The sequence below is a fragment of the Varanus komodoensis genome, unplaced genomic scaffold (genome assembly GCF_004798865.1).
Source record: "Varanus komodoensis strain SLA01 unplaced genomic scaffold, ASM479886v1 scaffold33, whole genome shotgun sequence".
In the NCBI taxonomy this organism is placed as follows: Eukaryota; Metazoa; Chordata; class Lepidosauria; order Squamata; family Varanidae; genus Varanus; species Varanus komodoensis.
In genome coordinates this window covers 3,131,315-3,150,030 of record NW_025335817.1, presented here as the reverse complement: position 1 = coordinate 3,150,030, position 18,716 = coordinate 3,131,315, and the positions used below count along the sequence as shown (strand labels likewise).

At 50.0% G+C, this 18,716-nt stretch overlaps 2 protein-coding genes across 10 annotated transcripts in view; both read left to right on the top strand.

The window, feature by feature from the left end:
* The window catches only part of DAPK2 (death associated protein kinase 2), a 38,787-nt gene extending 28,541 nt beyond the window's left edge, over positions 1 to 10,246 (top strand). For 7 of the 8 annotated variants that reach the window (XM_044438662.1, XM_044438658.1, XM_044438656.1 and 4 more), the window contains 3 exons: positions 1,000 to 1,152; positions 1,868 to 1,913; positions 3,143 to 4,795. In XM_044438662.1, coding sequence (XP_044294597.1) covers positions 1,000 to 1,152; positions 1,868 to 1,913; positions 3,143 to 3,793 — 850 coding nt within the window. In that variant the 3' untranslated portion in view covers positions 3,794 to 4,795. Of the gene's footprint in view, positions 1 to 999; positions 1,153 to 1,867; positions 1,914 to 3,142; positions 4,796 to 6,773; positions 6,864 to 8,046; positions 8,131 to 8,337 lie in introns of those variants that run through there. The other variant, XM_044438663.1, reaches the window with a different exon arrangement.
* A 1,863-nt stretch (positions 10,247 to 12,109) lies between these two features.
* Positions 12,110 to 18,716, top strand: part of HERC1 (HECT and RLD domain containing E3 ubiquitin protein ligase family member 1) — a 78,897-nt gene continuing 72,290 nt past the window's right edge. The window contains exon 1 of one of the 2 annotated variants that reach the window (XM_044438641.1): positions 12,110 to 12,230. The gene's annotated coding sequence lies outside the window, so the exon portion shown is untranslated. Of the gene's footprint in view, positions 12,231 to 12,684; positions 12,982 to 18,716 lie in introns of those variants that run through there. The other variant, XM_044438642.1, reaches the window with a different exon arrangement.

The window sequence follows — 18,716 nt, the reverse complement described above, 5'->3', positions numbered from 1 at the left end:
TGACAAACTGCTTTAGCAACATCTTTCTATTTTGGGAGGTCAATAGAGGATGCCCATCCGAGTGAAGGGTGTTTGAGAGAGAAGCCAGCCCCTCCGAATGCCAGTTTTGCTATCGGAGCCAGGCCCCTGGACTGTCAGGAGTATCGCTTTCCGGCGGCTCCTTAAGCCTGATTTTGCTGGAAGTTTTGTGTTCCTTTTCTTGGTTCCGTTCTGACAAACCCTTGGACGAGAATGGCCTGGGATATTTTGGGACCTGAAATGAGAATTCCAGAGGGCGCTTCCTCCCGCTGATTAGTTCCGGCTGCAATCTTCTGGGATTCTTCCACTCACGCTCTGCTGTGTGGCTACACAGCTGCTGTTCATTTCAGTGGCATAAGCAGAAGAAAACGTAGTTGTGGATTGTGCCCCGTCGAGTGAGATGGTTCTGTCTCATTGTTGCCTTTTATGACACTTATGACATTTATAAACCCAGTTTAAAGCTTCATTTGGCTTTGCCACTCCAGGGACTGCCTGCTTCTTCACGCCCTTCTGAAACCTTTTATTCAGCCCTGATTGCAATGTCTAGGCAAGCGGGCCAAAAGACAGTAAGCAAAGGTTTCCCCACTAGCTGCGTCACATGGGATCCCGATGGGGTGGGTGGCGTCTTAGCCAGGGCCTTCATTGCAAGGGAACAGCCCTGCCGTTACCCCCCAGCTCCAAGGATGAACCATCATCTCCCGATCCTTGCAGATGTCTCTGGACACAAAATTAACAGTTCTCCAGGAGGGCTGGAGCTGACCGCACTATCCTCTTGTTAGCCTGTGCAGTTGGCTTTAGCTCCCAGCTGAGACAATGTCCTCCTGTTGTCAGAGCAGGAGAGAGTTCCAGCCAGCATGATCCATGGGGAGCCGCCCTACTTTCTTCCCACCTTAACTGCCTTGATCTTAGCTGCCTGTTCCCCCTGTGGACTGTTCTAACAGCGACTCTCCTCCCCCCCCGGTTTGCACGCTTTCCCTCTAGGCTCAGCGGTGCCTCGCCCTTCCTTGGGGAGACCAAGCAAGAGACGCTGGCCAACATCACCGCTGTGAACTACGAATTTGACGAGGAGTTCTTCAGCCACACCAGCGATCTGGCTAAAGACTTCATCCGGAATCTTCTGGTGAAGGACACACGGTAAGCCCCGAGCGGCCCTTCATCGGGAGGAGTCCAGGGCAGGCAGACGGGTCCCTGGCACTCGCCCAGGGTCCTCCCTGAAGCTGCCACCCCGGGCACAGCGCCATGGGGAGGGCTGCTGCTTTCGGGCCGCAGTGGAGGGGCAGGGCCCTGCTTTGCCAGCTGAAGGCCCCGGTTCCGGGTCTGGGTCTAGGCAGGGTCTGTGGAAGGCGTCATGCAGGAGGAGATGGGAAAGGTCCAGCTCTGCTAAGGACGGTGAGAGACTTAACAGTCCAGGCGGGCTCTGCAGGGCAGCCGGTGCCGCTGGGTGATTTCAGCTGCACGTGCCCAGGCCGAGCGGCAGCAGTGGACTAGGCAGAAGGGCTGGCTTGGCTCGAAGGGAGCCAGAAGAGCGGCTTCTCTCTGGAGGCCGTTCTGGGCAGCACAGCCGGAGCGGCTCAACGGCATCTTAGTCAGCTGCAGAGGAGCCGCCCAAAGGTGAGGCGTGAAACGTGCGTGTGCGTTTCGCCTGGGGTGCCTGTGGCCCCCCCCGCAGTTCAAGATCCAGGTGGTCTCCCCTTCAGGCGCCTCCTCAGGCGCAAGATGCATCTCATCTTCCCACCCTCTGCACCTTCAGTCTGTATTTTGGGCCATTTCGTTGTAGTTTTGAGATATTGCCAAATGTGCAATGCACACAATAGCGGTCGTGTTCACTATTGTGTTTCCCGCTTTGCAGGAAGCGTCTCACCATCCAAGAGGCTCTCACCCATCCCTGGATCACAGTAAGTCCCGACGCAGGGCAGGTGAACCTTGCCTGGGAGGAATGTTTATTTCTCACTGAAGTCAGGCTGAACTTTGAACTTGGCATCTGAATGTTGCTAGTCCTCTTTCTCATTGACTTTTCGATGTCTGATGTTAACCCAGCAGTATGAGAATGACTTCTGCATTGTGTGTACTTCAGTTTACACCATCCATAACTTCCTTGGAGGAGATCTGGTCTGGTGGGACATTTTCAGAATCCATGAAAGAAAGGCACCCAGTCAAATAATGCAAGAATTGGCTTTAAAAAAATTCATTTTCCTTAAGCAAGCCATGAGAAAGATGTCAACATTGGATGCTGAGGTGCATAGTGACAGCATGCCGGCTTCTGTCTTGGGACGTATTATGGGATGGTTGCACTCCTGCCTGCCGTTTGCATGGACAGACATCAGCTCTATTTTAGTTTTTTGTGGCCCCCGTGCTGTGCGCGCTTGTTCAGTCCTCCTTGAAATTCGCAGAAAGTTGCAAAATTTCAGGGGTGATTGTATAAGAAAAGTTCCCGATGGATTGTACCTGTGTGTGTATTTGTGATAGCTTGCTGTGTATAAGTTGCAATGAGTGCCCTAAATTTCCCGTGTGAGTTTCGAAGATTCCAGATAAAGTCTGTGAATGATTGACAGCTTGGAAAACTGCTGGTGAATGTCAGCAGCTGCTTACCTATATTGATCCGCTTTCATTAGACTTACATCCGAAAGGAAGGGACGTAGCATTTGTGAAATTCGTCTAGAATTGTTTGTGTGATAAATGCAGCTCGACATTCTCCAAAGGTTAAACAAAATTGTGATACGGAATCCTATCTAGCTGGAAAGTACATTTTGCTGGTCTTGGCTTGGCAAATGAAGTGTGGGAGTACCAGATTCTCTTCAAGACTGTATATATATCTATATATCTCAAATGTGCATTCTCCACTCGTTTGTTTTGCAAAATTGCTACACTTTCGAGACTGTAAAATACACAAATGCCAGCATCCAATTCAGCAGAGTCCTTATAGGTATGTTTCACTGAGCTTTAAAAACGTACATCACATGCATGAAGGGAAAATAGGATCCTTGTTTTCTCCCAGCATGGTGGACAGCGGTGTTGTCGCTTCCCTTTTGCCTGGTGTGGTGTCGTTGATGTTGTGGTGTCTGTAGAAACACTCCCCAAGCTGCCTCAGCTAAATAACACTAACCTCCCCTACTTCTGTCTGAAGACTCACCAGTCTAAAGAAGACACAAAAGTCCAAGAAAACAAGAGGGCTGAGAACAGGCAGCTGAAGACCAAATGCCTGAAGGAATACACAATCAAGTCCCACTCCAGCATGCCGCCAAACAACACGTACATCAACTTCGAGCGCTTTGCCTCTGTCATGGAAGAGCTCGCAGGGATGGAGCAGGGCTTCAGCGCTCTGGCCGAGTCCCGTGATTCTTTGCAAGAGGACATCGATGCTTTGGTTTCCATCTACAATGAGAAGGAGGCCTGGTACAAGGAAGAACACGAGAATGTCAGGCATGAGCTTTCCCAGCTGAAGTACGAGTACCGTAAAATCGAGTCTTTGAAGAAGCATTTGCAGGATGACCTCCGAGACGTTGGGGCCGGCCTCGCGGGGGTGAACAGCAAGTACGTTGACCTGCAGTCACAGTATGAGGCATTGAGCCAGGAGCTGTCGGAAGAGCTCCGGTGGATCCAAGACTTAACAGGTAGCAGCCACATAGAGGGTGTAAGCGAAGCCTACACGCCCGGAGAAGTGGGCTCCATCATCAACAAGGACATCCACGATTCTCTTATGGAGCTGTTAAACAGATCCTGCTGTGAAGAATTCCTAGCCGCCTTGAACCTGGGAGTTGCCAAGTCAAGTCAATAGCACAGTCTAAGTTGCGTTTTTAGATGAATGCCTTTGTGTTGCCGGTCTGATGTAAAACGAGAAGGAATGATCTTGATGCGGCTTTGCCACCGCCTCAAGATTTCTACACGCTGCTTACCGAACCTGCTGGTTCACCTTGTTTGTTTGTGAGCAAACGGGCATTCACTTCCTGCAGCTGGATTTTTAACTCCGTGGAAGAGAGACCTCCGCACAGAGACTCTGCCCTCATTTTATCCAGTAGAAAAGCCCTTCTGAGCTGGTGGGTTATGAAATTCATTGAAACTCAGTTGTAATACCCGTTTTGTACATATACATACTTTACATCGAAACACGAAATCCTCCATTGCCACTGGACTTTGGAAGGCAGCACCAGTTCATTGTTACCTTGAAATACCTCTTGAACACTTGATGGTTGATAGTTAAGTATACCTAAAAGCGTTTCTTGCTGTCCTATAAAAGAGTCAAGCGATAACAACGCATTGATTTTTTTCTCTTTTACTTTGCAACTGTCTATGAAAGCACTTTTAATAATGGCAGGCTCAGATGTACAACATCTTGCTGCCCAAAATACTCTGTGATCTGGACCACATCTGTTTAAAATAGCAGCGGGCCTTTTGGGCGAAAGGCAGGGTACAGCCGCCACATAGAATAACAGGAGAGTGCCGGAGAAGTTTGCGAGCATCCGTATCTTGGTATGTGAAGTCACTGTGGAGACGCTGGATGATTCTCCCGCCCCTGGACTGAAAAGGATGACCTGAGTGGGAACGAACCGAGCAAATGCTGCTGTGAGGGATGAAAGCAACGTGGAGGAGTACTGCTGGAGAACGGGGGGGTGGTGGGCACACGCTACTGGGCAGAGGGAAAAAGGAGAAGGGCATTATCGTCCAGTCGTGCATTTTTCTGCCCCTGTCTTTGAAGGAGAAGAGCTTTGCCTCGGCAGCATTTTCCCAGATTTGTAACTGATCTCACACTGAAAGAGCCAATAAATATTTGTTTCGTACAGCGCGGTTTCCAGGAGCACCATCTGTCCTTGTGTGACATGAAAGGCTGGCTATGACTCCCCTGTAGCTTCTTGGTTATCTGGTAAATTACGTGGCACCCGGTCATATTGGCAGCTCTCTCTCTGTGATTGAAGGCCTTTTTGACAAAAAATGCAGAATTGCTCTAAGAAGGAAATAAAAATACGATGGACAGAAGTTACACCCCTTCTGTTATTAGAGCATTATATTTCCAGGAAATGTCACCAGTCTTGGTGGGGCTTTATACAGACCCATAGGTCTCTGCCCCAAAGAGTTTACAATCTAAGATTCAACACAGGGGAAAGAACAAAGGGGAGGGAATTGCTACATATACTTAGCAGAGGTTGTGTTACAGTAGGGCTGCCTTCCCCACCTCTGCCTAGTGTTCTCCAGCAGCCTGGGGGATTCTGGGAGGGGTCGCCCATGTCTGGAGTGCGCCAGGTTGGAGAAGAGCTGGGGCAGGGCTTGGGTTGCACAGAAAGGTCTTGAAATGTGTTCACCTAAACGATCCAAGAAGGTAGGCGGCAAACTGCGTGCGTGTGTTGATGCTGGCCAGCATCTGGGGCTTCACTGAGACTTCATGCACCTGCTGTGTCCTCTTCCTCTTTGCCCTGAACTGCCAGTCTCTGTCGAAGAAGGAAGAGATGTGGCGAGCAAGATGCTTCAGGGGGTTACTTCCCACGCGATATTTGGCGCAGTCCTGAAGACCATTCCCCTGATCAAATAAATAAACGACTTCCTAAGTGGGGGCTGTGATTAGGCAGTGGGGGAAGCTGCTCTCTGCCCTTGCCCAGGGGAACGGTTCTTTCTTTCAGTGCTCCTGGGATCGAGGGCTGAAATGAAAAGGGGGGGGGGGTTTGCTTGGGTCCTGATTCCTGGCACTGTATGCATCTGGGCGGGTGGGGGGGAGCAGAAGGCCCTGCAGCACAGGGACCTGAACTTTGGTTAAGCATTCGTGAATGGGCAGCGGGAGGGGAGAAGGCGCTTGGGGCCCTCACAGGTCCTGACAGTCTGTGCGTCCATCTCGGAATCTCTTTGCTTCCCTCTCCCTCAACGGCGGAGCACCCAAGAGAACGGAGCCTCCGCTCTGCCCACAGGTCTTTCCTCCTTCCCAGAGGGATGCTGTGCAGGTTGCTGCTCTTTTCAACGCTTTATGGTTTCGCTGTCAAGTTAGTTGTAAAGCTTCTGTGTCTATTCTGGCACTCACTCACTCACTCATTTATTTATTTAGAGTTTTTGTATGCCATGCCATCGCTTAATGCCTTGGGATGGCTTACATAAACAAACAAACATAGTACAAAAAAAATTACAGAGTATACAAATTAAAAACCCGATTCATTCCGGCTACAAATTAAAACCTATAGTTAATATTAAACATTATTAAAATATTGTTTAAATAAAAAGGTCTTAGCCTGGCGCCGAAAAACAAATGACAAATTTCTTTCCCTTAAGAAAAACAACAGGGCTTGCTATTCAACTGGAGTGTTGCTTATGTCTTAAGCTGATTCTCTCCGGCACTGCAAGCCCTCCTGGCTCCCTGACCCACCGTCTGGGGCACTTCTCCCAGTGCCCGGTCCCTCCCCAGGGGTGCTAAATGCCAGATCGGGCAGCAGTGGTATCTGCCGACCCGAAGTTCTCCGTGTTGGATGTTTTTCTCTCCCTGGGGTTAGAGCTGCCGGGGCGGCTCACAAAAATTGCAACCGCAAATGCAAGACAAAACCGTAACATAAAATCCTTCACCTACAAAACGCCAAAGCAGCTTCAGCAATGTGCGCGCAGGATGTGGCCTCTGAACTGGCACGTGGGTCTTGGGGGCCCAAGCTGTAGGGCAGGTGTTGTGTGCTGCCCCTCTCCAGCTGCCCGCAGAAGAAATAGTGATTTGCCCAGCCTCGATCCAGTTTTCGTCTGCGTGACGCTCCCAGGAATTCAAAATGCTGACTGTCTCGCCTCTTGCCTCCCAGCCGACGGACAAGCGGCAAGCCATGGTGAGGAGGGAGTCGGTGGTCAACCTGGAGAACTTCAGGAAGCAGTACGCCCGGCGCCGGTGGAAGGTAACGCACTGGGGAGTGGTCTGATGGGCGGGCGGGCAGGGGGCCAGGGCTCCCGCCATCCGGTGGCACGGAGCAACTTGGAGGTGTAAACCAGAGGCCTCCCCTGTCAGCATTTGTGGTGTGCGGGGAGAGAAGCTTCCCGCGTGTTCCTTTCCCTCACTTCCAAGTGACACAGAGGGGCTCGCAGTCGCCCCTTTCTGAAAGAAGGGGTGAGCTGAGCCGCCTGGCACGGGCGGGTGGGCAGCGCTTGGAGCGTGGTCGTCGTGGCAGCAGTGGCCAGCACGTGGCTCGGTGCAGGGACAGGACCGTGGTCTGCGCGCCACGGCCCTGGAGGCTCTGCTCGTGGGATGTCGTGCCCGTTCTTAGCCTTCAGGACTGCTTTTTAGGCATCTTTCCGTAGAGCACCATTGTAACAAGATGGCAGTTCTCCCAGCAAAGCACCTCTGGCAGCTCCCTGCCCCTGCTGGCTTCAAATCAAAAACAGGCAGAAGGAACCAACAGAGGGAGGGAAGAAAATGGCAGCAGTGATGAAGGGGGAAGAGTCTGTGATAACTGCAGTTAGGTTAGACCTGCTTCCGGAAAGAGGGAATCTGCAACAGGCTCTCGTAGGAAGACCCCAAGGGCTGGGGGGTGATGTGCATGGGGCAGCCACGTTCCCCGAGATCACTGGGGCCTGGACCAGCTCACTGGAGATGCTCAGACAGCCACACTCCTGCCAAACTTTGGTCATAAATTCTGAGTGAGAACACAGCCATGGTATCAATTCTTATCCTATGCAGAATGCAACAGTCTTTCAGTAAGAATACATAAATTCATGTATAAGGCACCGTGTCTTATTTGTGTAAGCTTCCTTTGCTTTCATTTTAAAAGCAAGCAATAATTTGATGAACCAACACCAATTGAGTTCTTTCAAGTATGTGTAGGAAAATACAGGACGTCTGTATGTGGATGTGTTTGTGGACCTATACCTATATGTCTGTCTATCTCTTGTATTTCCTTGGGCTTGTTGGCTTGATACATCTGTCATGCACATTTTAAGAGATCCTCCCGGATGTTGCTTCTGAATCTGGCCAGGCAGAGAATTTTGAGCACCGGTCGGTACCTGCACCTCTCCTTGGGTTGCACTAAGAACAGGAAGGAAATGTACTTTCAGTGGGTGATCCGAGTCCGTTTTTCTCCCCAGCTCACTTACAGCATCGTCGCTCTCTGCAATCATTTATCCCGGTCGCTGGTGAGGAAAGTTCACCTGCTGCAAGAGGAAAGTTTGGTAAGTCCTCTGAGCCAAGGGAAGTGGCCAGTTGGAGACTGGGTCCACGCCACCTGGCAAGCCGGCGGATGAGTCACTCGTCAGTTGTTGTGTGAACGTGGCTGCCCTGTGCTTCTTGGAACAGGGATGCTTTCGGGAGGCTCTAGAGGCAGGGCGCCCCGGGGTTGGGTCACTGTCCGGAAGGTCACAGGGCTTCTTTTGTTCCAGCGCAACTGCGAAAGTGACCACGAGGACGAGCTTGCGGCCCAACGGGCTGCGTCTTCTCGTCTCCTGCGGAGGAGTAGCAGCATCTCCTAACTGGCTTCCAGCCAAGAGAAACGGGCATCAGACTGAACTGCGGAAGGCCAAAGAGCTCGGCTCACGACCCGTCAGCCTCTGTCCCTCTGGGCATTTTCCTTTAACCAGCATCAACCAAAAAACTTACTCAGGGGAGAGGCAGGAAGGAGTCTGTACACCACCCATTTTACGGTGTCGGGGGATCTTCACACTGGAGGGAAGAGGTACCCTGGGACCTCCCGGGCTTCTCTTCTGCGAGTCAGGATTGCACTGTCCTAACATTAAGGTTGTGTGCGGCAGGCTGTGGACCGGTGGCGAACAGCACAACCCCTGGACTGACTGGCGGCCTGTGGAACGGCCACCGCGCTCAGGCACCCTCCCTCGTTTCACCAGCGAGAAGGCAGCTCCTTTGCCAGGCCGTGGAAAAACTCTCTTGGCTGCTTCAGATTGCCAGGGGCTTCTCTTTGGCCAGGCACCACAAAGAGGCACTCCTATCCACACTTACCTGGGAGCAAGTCAGGGACTTTTTTCTGAGTAGACATATTGAGGACCGCACTTTTATGAAGGAGGAAGCAAGCCTCGCGCACCTGGAGGGGGGCTTCTCTGAGTAACCCATGCCGTGAATCTGGGGCCCTCTGCCCAGCCTTCGTGCCATTCCGCCGTGAGTCCGTGCGCTTCCCCTGCCTGAGCCCCACTGGGAGAGGGGCTTTCTCAGCCCTGGTCCTCCTGCTGCACTGAACTCCACCTTCCATCAGCCCCAGCCATGCGGCTGGAGGGGATGGGTTGTCTCCCAGCGGACTTGGAGGGCATCCCAGTGGGAGAACCATTTGGTTGCAATACCTTTTTCAGGCCTGGGCTGCTTATTTCCCGCGCTCGTGTGCCTGAACCAAAGCCACCATTTCCTTGCCGTTTTAGAGGACTGATGATACAAAGGGTGAACTGCAGCTACGTGACTGCGAGTGAATGCTTAGCCATACCAAGTATTTCCATCAGCATAACTTTGGAAGGATATTATACTGTTGCATAATTGCATTGTGTTAAAACTCCTCTGCGCTGGTAGTTCCTTGCCATTCTTTTTTTCCTTTCCCAGATTTCCTGATTTCACATATTCATCCACCTCCAGTATGGACAATGTTTTGCTCATGTGTTTGTTGAAAGTCATGTTTTTTTTAAATCCTTGTGCATTGGGAGATAAATTTGCTGAGAGTTCCTCTAATTGCAAACTCTAAAGAGATTGAAAGGCATATGTGCACACACCCAGAAATAACGACAAATGAATGTCTGAGAGGTTTTTAAATATTTTAGAGAACAGATTTGCCAAGAGGTGTGAGTGGGAAACAAGTACAGGTTAAATTCCGCTCTCTCCAGCATTTAGAAGCAATGCTAATACAGTCCGATTAATAGTATGTGACAATGCAATCCTATGTGGGTCTACTCAGAAGTAAAACCTATTGTTTTCGATGAGGCTTACTTTTAAATAAGCATTGACAGCAGTGCAGCACAATTTAGCCAAAAGCATACTCCTCCTCCACTTTTCCATTCTGAGGTCACCATTTTTGTCCGAAGAACACTTTCTCCCGTTTCTGTTATCTTCACCCTTCTCTGCTTTTTTCTTCTTCTGCGTCTCATTTCTTCCTTCTCTTATTTCTTCCCTTTCTCTGCTTTCCTTTCTGCCATTCCCTTTTTCCAAGAACCACTCTTTCGGGTACTCCCTGCACCTCAAGTCGCAGCACGATGTCTTCCCCATCTGTACTTCGCCTCATTTTTTCTCTGTGTGGTCCCTTATCTGTATCGCTAATCCTTCAGAGTATTCTTCAAAATAAAAGAGTTATACATCTGAGTTTGTAATAAGTCCAACAATTTTATTAGAATCATAAGTCTGCTACTTCTCAACACTATATGTATTTGGGGATTAGAATTGCAGGACACACGGAAAAAGTATGGAAGTCTTTTGCTTTGTAGGTGTTAGAGCACACACTGGGGATTGTGCAGCTCGTCTGCCACTTTGCTCCATGGAATCCTGCTGAAGCAGCTGTTTTGGTGCATCTAAAACTGTTGTATCACCGTGGATCTGCAAAAACACTTGAAGGAGAACCTAAGAACAAAGGAAGGAGAGTCCAGGGAGTGGGATGTTCAGTGAAGGCAGGAAGTTCGCTGAGAGGTCCTGGGGCAGGAACACACACTCCTGGCCGTGATCTCTTGCACTGGCCGCGTGGTCGAGCTGCATTGCGAGGGCTGGGCGGCAGAGGAGGCATCCAGCGCTCGGCCACGGCCTGCACCAGTTCCACGTGATCTGCACCGCAAAGGAGATCTGATCTCTGCAGCGCTCAGCAATGTCCCAGGCGGGGTGCCCCTTTCCTCACCTTCCCTCTCTGTGTTTGCTTGGATGGTGGACTTGGGGGAAGGGGCTGGCTGCCTCATTGCAGGATGCATGTTGCTGGCCCTGCTTCTTGCCTTCACTTCACCTTTCCACCCCTTTAGAGGTGTCAAAGGCACCTCTTAGAGGTGTTGCTCAGGGAGTACGGCTGCCCCGGGGCCACTAACGGGAGAGCCCCTTGTCTTCGTGACCTGCGTGTGATCTGCGTGAGATCCTTTCTGGCCACGGTCAAAGAGGGGAGCTGACTCTCGGAGCTTGGACCACACACCGCCACATTCTCCAGCAGGAAGCCACGTTCTGGGCCCAACACCACCGGTCGTTCTGTTTTCATCACGGTCCTTGAGAAGGATAATTCCATTTCCATAGCCAAAGCTCCCTGGGTGGTCCCCATCAGTTCCTCAGAGCAACCCGAGTTAGTGCAAGGGGTATGGCAGACTTACAGTAGTCCTCTGCTATGTCTCTGGTTTTTCTCTCGGAAGGGCCTTGCGCTCCGTGGCTTCAACCCGCTGCAGGCCCCCGGGCACTCTGGCTGGCCGCTGGACAGCTCCCCCTGGCCAGGGCACTCCTTTGCGCCGGAGGAAGCGGGCCCGGCCGCGAAGGCTGCGCTTGGCTGGCCAGCCTGCAGGCGGGTGGCGAGCTGCTCCCTCCTCCGGCTCTCAGCATCTGGACAGCAGCTCTGCCACTGGCAGACAGCCAAATCGTAATGACAACCAAGCCATTTTTACAGGACTTACATTGCATTAATAGTGCCCATAATGTCCTACTGATGATAATACTATGACAACGGTGAAGCAAACAAGATTTCTAATCTTAATATGAATACAAGTGGTCCTCATTGGAGTTTATACTGAAGTTAATCAACTGATTTGCACTGAGGAACTGCATCTGGAATGAAACGACACAACAGCGTTCCCCAGATGGTTTTCTTCAGCGGTGACACACTAGAGCTCCCATGGCCAAACTGCCTGCGGATGATGGGAGACGGAGTGCGAGACCCCTGGCCGCGCTCCCTGCAAAGCCGGTGCGGGGAAGCTGCAGCCACCGCAACCACTCGCTGGCTGACGCAGCTGCGGCCGGGCTCGCACTGCCGCCGGCGGGCCACGATGCGGCGGCCCGCAGCCCCGGGCTCAGGACCGGTCGCCCGCGGGCCGCTCCGCGCGGTGCCGCCGCCCGCCTGCAGAGGGCGCTGCAGCGCCGCTCTCCCGCGCCCGGCGCCAGAGGCCGGCAAGGAGGCCCCGCCCACCCGGCGGGGGGACGCGCCTCCCCGTCGCGGCGCAGGATCTCGCGAGACCGGCCTCTCGCGAGATCTCTTCGCCGCCGCCGCCGCCCTCCCTCGGCGTCGCGATGCTTCCTGCGCTCTGACAAGCCGCCGCCGAAGAAAGGAAGGGGAAGGACGGCGGCGCGCTGCCCGCCCGCCCGCGTCACCCCCTCGCCCGCCCGGACCGCGGTAAGTGGGGACCGGTGCCGTCTTCCGGCGGCGCCCGCGCCCAGGCCAAGCCGGGCGGCCCGGCAGGCCTGCGGGGCCGAACCGCGGGCGGAGGGGGAGGGGCGCCGGCGCGGGGCTGGGGCGCCTCCTCGCGGGCGTGGCCGCCGCTGGAGCTGCCCGGGTCCCCGAAGCCGGGGGGGCGCCGGCGGGGCGGGGATCGAGGGCAGATTCTGCGAGGGGCCGAGCCTCCGTTCGCGTGCCCCGGACGTGTCCGGCGGCGCTGGGAGAACCGGTAGGCTCCCTGTGCGGCGATGCCGACGGGCAGCACCTCGAGCGCCTCGGCCCTGCGGGCGCCCTCGGTGGGCGAGGAGCTGCGGCCGCCCCCCTCCCCAGCGCTAGGCGGCCTGCCGCGCCCGTGATCCTTGCTGGGGAACAGCAGCCGCCACGTGAGGACAGGCCACTGGAGGAGCTGCCGGGCGACGGGTGGTGTCTGCGGCTTCCCTGGCGAGTCCTAGGTGGGAGTGTCTCTGCCCCCGAGGGGCGCCCAGTGCGAAATCGGCTGATCTGGAAATGTGCGGAAGGGACCGGCGGAACCCACGCAGCGAGCGACCCGTTCCTCAGTTCTGCTTTCTCAGCGGGGGAAGCCCTGCCTTGCTTCCCATCTGGAAGGGCAGTTTGCATCACCGCGCATGGGTTTGCTGCTTGCTTTCTTTGGCTGCCAGGAGCTCATGGATGGCCTGAATCAGCCGCAGCACGCAAAAAGAGACGCTTGGTGTGTTTCTGCATAAGCCCAAGCAGCATAAATGAAGGGGGGCACGTTGCTCTGCGGGTTCTACTTGTGTGGGGTGATTCAGACAGCCTGGTTGTTTTGTGTGCAGGGTGCCATCTGGGCTGGGGGAAGGCAGCTGCCTGGTCATGAGGCTTTGTGTGTATCACACCTCAAACTTGGTATTTACTATTATTATTGCTGTGTCTAAATTTGGACTGCAGTGCCACAGTAAATACAAAGTTGTATCAGCACTACATCCCCCAAAATGTGTTGAAATGATTGAGAAGGATCTGCTGTTGACCAGTATACTTAGGTCCCCAGGCTCCCAGTCTAAGAAGTGAGTGCCTCCCATTCAGTGGATCCAGACGTGTTGGCCTTTCCCATATAATAGGCATACCCTCTGTGTTGTTACTTCTCTGCCGTAGTTACAGGATTTCTGTAATGCTGGGTTCATAGAAAGGTACTGAAATACCCCAAATCAGAGATTGTGACTTTGCCCCAGTTGCAAAAGATCTGTGTGGTTAAACCACGAAGTCACAGAGGGCAACCAGGTGGGTCTTTGAATGCATTTCTTTTTCTTTTGTTTTCTTATTCGGAATTCTTCATGTCTGTTGGATTCACTGTCCTTCATTTATTTTTGACACTGTCATCACATGCCACTCTTCACTTTTTTCAGTAAGCATTACTGACCCTTATGTACTTACTTTTCTCAGAGACAACAGTTAACCAGCCAAAAGCCGCAACTATAATTTTGGTGTCAGAACTGGGCAAGTGTTATTTTCCTTGCACATTCCCTAACATTGCCCTTTGCATTCCTATCAAGTTTGCAGCAGCCTTAATTCTCTTAAACTTATTCACAAGGTGCATGTATCACTGCCTTTTTAATGTATTAAAGCTTGCTTGCTTGCTGGCTATTTGGTACTTCCAAGCCTTTTTGTAACATAGGCTTTTATCAGTTGTTGGAAGCAGGAAAATACTTTCAGTCCCCAAGGTGCTGGTGTCAGATATTTAGGAACTAACATCAGAAATTAGGGTAGGTACAGGTGTTGTCCCTTCCTGTGTACCAGCGTCAGATCTGTAGGAACCAGGACGAATGACCACCTGGATTTTTCCTCTCCTCAGATGACCTTAGGCAGGGTTCCAGCTACCTTAATGGAGCAGTCTTTGTGGTGTGTTTGGCTAATTTCCATATCCAACTTAGGAGGAGTGGCTAAGTGCACCATTGAATTCAGGGGACCGTTCTGCCCTGCAAATGTGCATATGATCTTGGTGTCTTGGATTTATTGATACGACTGTGATATGATTTTAAGCGATTTTAATTGTGTAAGCTGCCTTGGTGGCAATTTTTCAGCAGTGTATGAACCAAATAAAGAAATAAATGTTTACAGTTTCATCCTTGTGAATGCCGTTGGTGTAAGTCGCCTCTGATGTTTCCACTCTCCACAAATGTTGTTATTCCTATACTTTATCTATTCTTATAAGGGCACAAAAGTAACATTGCAACTTGATTTATGTATTTCTAGACTTGTAGTTATTCCTGTTCTTCCAGAGAATTAAAAAAGCATGTTAGTGAAATACTTAATTTAGATATAGGCTGGTTGGCTAACTTTTAGCTGTTATTGTAAAATACCTTGGGAGATTTATTTTATGATGTATGTAGTAGATTTAATAAACAGATTGGCTCCTGTGTAACTATATAATTGCTCAATACATCCAACTGGAGACTTATGTTGTTTCTGGGGCACTCGGTCAGCTTTTCTTCTGTGTACAGTCGAGTACTGTGCATGCAGTCTGTGGTCAAGCTCTGAGGTACCAGTCTGGATTGTTTTTATCGGGCCTGGATTGTGCATGCATGCTTGTCATTTGGTAGCCTGTCATAACAGTTGGTGGGTTTGTGCATTCGCTCCATTCAGAATCACTAACGTGATGTGAAACCTCAATCTGCGGTGCAAGTCATCACTCCACTTTGCAGTCCTCAGGTGGTGAAAATGCATGTGTGTGAAGAGCGTTCTGGTCTCCAGAAGGCAGGCTGTTTCTTTTTCCCGAGTGTCATTGAGTGCAGCTCTCATGACTGACTGGAGACTGTACAGAGAGTGCCTAGGTAAACATAGTAACTGTTTGGGGTGATGGCAGAAGATGAAAGGTTTCTGTCCTTGAACCCGAAAGCTGTGGTGTTGGCTGCCCAGTGGAAGGACCGCCTGAAGCCTGGGAACTAGCCAATTGCAGTGCCTCTTCCATGACTGCCTCTTGTGACTGATCCAATGTCATCAGGCCAGTTGGAATGTTTCCAGGCAACTCTAGTAAGAGTGTTCCTTTCTGGAACATTGGAGATGATGTACAGTCATATTTAAAGAGTCCACAGGGCCCATGTTTGTTTTGTGCTTGTGGCACAATCTGTTGCCTTTGCTGGGTAGCTTGACATTTGGGATGCGCTTTATGTTGAGCGTGTAAATTAGCATTACATAAATCCAAGAGGTGTCTGAGAAACCATGTCATGTAGGATTGCCTTGAAGGATCCTAAAGCCATGTATCACATTTGGGTGGAAAATGAATGATGCCTGTCATGCTGAAAGCTGGTTAGATATGAAAAGTAAATCTTCAGCTTGAAAATATGGCCTAGCTTGCATATAATAATAACCCAGCATTAAGAAAAAGTCTGGAATATTGTGAATGTGACAGTTAAGCCATGATTTAACTCCGGGTTGTCCTTCCTTCAGTAAATAAGACTAGGCAGTAAGTAAGACTAGCCAGACCCCAGCAGTGGGGCTCCTGCAAGGGTTAAATAATCTTGCCTGCCCCGGTCTGTTCTTCAGAAAGGCTGCTGCATGTGCCACGGTGGGCTACTAGATCATGAAAATTAGCCCACTGTCTCACCTGCTTTGTGCCTTGGTTTGTCCTATGTTGGCTGCCGTTTTTTTTCAGCATTTTCACTGAGGAAGAAGTGCCTTAATAATTTTGAGTATTCTGTCACTGAATGAGTGACTGTTAAATTTCATTCATTCATTCATTCAATTTATTTTGTTCCTGTATCTATGAAATTGTATTATCTGTATCTTAAATTATCTAAATTATACAGTGCTCTACAATGTTATCCAGTTAAAATAAAACAGTTATGAAAGAGACAGGAAAAATGTGTAACAAGTTATAAAGCAATAAATAGATCAGGGCTATGCTTAACTTTTTCTTCAGTCTTGGTTACAGATGCATGTGTGTGTGAGAGAGAGAAAGACAAACTACATAATTTAAATAGTGATGTAAGCCGCCCCGAGGCTTCGGCGAATGGGGCGGCATAAAAATGTTTTAATAATAAATAAATAAATAAAATAAAGTTGTGTTGATTTCTGTAGCACCCATCAAAGCATAATCTTTCTGTCTGATTTTCATGTCTCCGGGAAATTTATTTTCTAACCCTCCAGAGAAGTGTCAGACCCTTTTGGCAGCTTATCTGTATGTGGGATTCTGAATATGTGTTTGTTTCCCTGGTGGTGATGGGGTGCTACAGTCCTAATCTTCTTGCTTTGAGCTATTTTGAACCCTAAATAAAAATACACAAAGCTGCAATTAACAGCATCTAAAATGGTTCTGGTGCCACACCACTTTGTAATTTTATAAGATTCTTCCAAATTTTGTCCAAATGTGTGAACCCTGAAACGCGGGGCGGGGGGGGCGCTCTGTGATCAGTATTTCAAGGATGGGCACTGTGTTTACTGTGTGACTTCTCTGATAATCCGAGAATGTTGCTTAGAAAACTGTGGTTGTCTATACATGTAGTCTGTTACCCAGAATATGTTGAAGAGCAACCTCTGCCTAACTTACAGAAGCATTCACAAGCCTGATGCTGAACCCGGAGACTACCACTTGGCTTTTGCTGTGTTGCTGTTTTTCATGAGCATAGATCAAGTGGAGCCGTGGAATGTCTTTGTTCCTTGTCCCCACAAGGGCTTTGATTAGAGCAAACCATTGAATACAGCCTGGTGCACCAGGCATGTCAGATATAAGGACTGGATCAGCGTACAATTTGAGAAGTCTCTTTCCTTTGCCAGCAAAAGGAACGCATGTACTGCATTAATCAGGAACCTATGGTGCCCCCCCTTCACTTCTTTCAGGTACATGTTTCAAGCTCTGTAAGTGAGATGCTCTAAGCTTGGAGAAAGGCCTCACATTTCACTTATAAACCTGTCATTCTAAGAAAAACAGTTGCTTGTCACTGTATGGAACAGAAGACTCCCCTTGCTTCCTTTTCAGTGTTTAGAGTAGTTGTGTTCTCCGGTTTTTGCATGCCGGGTTTTTCATTTTTGTTTTTACTCCTTGTAATTCTGTGGGCAATTTCTAGCACAATGAAGCCCAAGACTGTATTGCAATATCATGATCATCACCATCATCACCATCATCATCATCCATTACATTTCTATAACGCCTGCCTGTAGCTGAAGTTCTCTGGGTGGTTCACAACATTAAGTTGTCTATCCAGCTGGCCTGACCCTGCTTAGCTTCAAAGATTAGACAGGATCAGACACTTTTTGTTACATGATCCTGATTTACAGCAGCTATTTGATACATGGATATTTTAAAGAGATCTCCGTCACCTCTAAAACTGTGCGTTAAAATATTAATTCCATATTTATTAGGCAAACATCATGTAAACTAGACAAAACAATACGGATGGTACTGAGTCTTATGCCCCAATAATTGATGATGGTACCAAAGCCAGTATTTTAGCTGTAATATTTTCCTGCAGTATTTTCTCTCCTGTGGATTGTCATCCCCACCCTCCATCTCACAAGACAAAAATGAGGTAATGGAGCTTGTCCTGGCTGAGCCTTTTGAGGACTGAATTGCAGATTTCTTACTGCAGCGTTGCTATAGCAATGTATATGTGACTGTGGTTCATCCTGCAGTAAGCGTCTCATGGCAAGTATGCAGGACACACACAAACAGGCGAAGGAATAATGTTAGCGACTGTAGCACGAACGTTTCTCCAGGACCATTTCCCACTATAACTGCTTCCCCTGCCTCATGTCATCGCCATACGTACGCATGTAAATGTATATAATTACACTTTAAATGCCTTTCCCAAAAAACCTGTGAAGTTGCAGTGTTGAAATGCCCACTGTCTTCTGTGCACTGAATCCATGAAGGGAGGGAGTTGCCTTTTCACGCTAGAGAATAAGAACTGTGAAACAGGCTCGATGGGGTCTGTTAAGGCCCCTTTAAAGGGTTCTGCCAGGTCAGCCAAAGGCCTATTCAGTCCAGCATCCTCTTTCTCGCAGTGGCCAGCTGGTGGCCCTGGGCAGGCAGGACGTGGGGACATCAGCTCTTGCAAGCTGTTGTCAGCAGCAACCAGCATTCAGGTTCATGCTGCTGTGGATCTTGGCGTCAGCCTACAGCTCTGCCAAGGCTTTTATAGTGCCTGATTTGCAAAATTTTATGGTGAGCCCTGGCATCCCTGTTTTCTGTTCAGAGTCCTCCTATGTTTCCCCACTGCTTCTTCCATCCTTTTTCTTATAGCAGAAAACCCATTCAGAAAAAAAGGTAGAACTGCTGCACCTTGTCCTCTGATGGGTGGCGTTCTTTGGGAAGCTCCCTGGCAGCCACCAGTAGCCCTTATGCTCACTTGGCATCCGCTGAGGGGCAATAGTAGCATTTTCGCTTTTATCAGTGCTTTTACTGTCAGTTGTTTCTGACTTGTTTGTAAATGGGTTTAAAGCTCTGAGGAGCAAAGTTTTTATTGCCTGTTT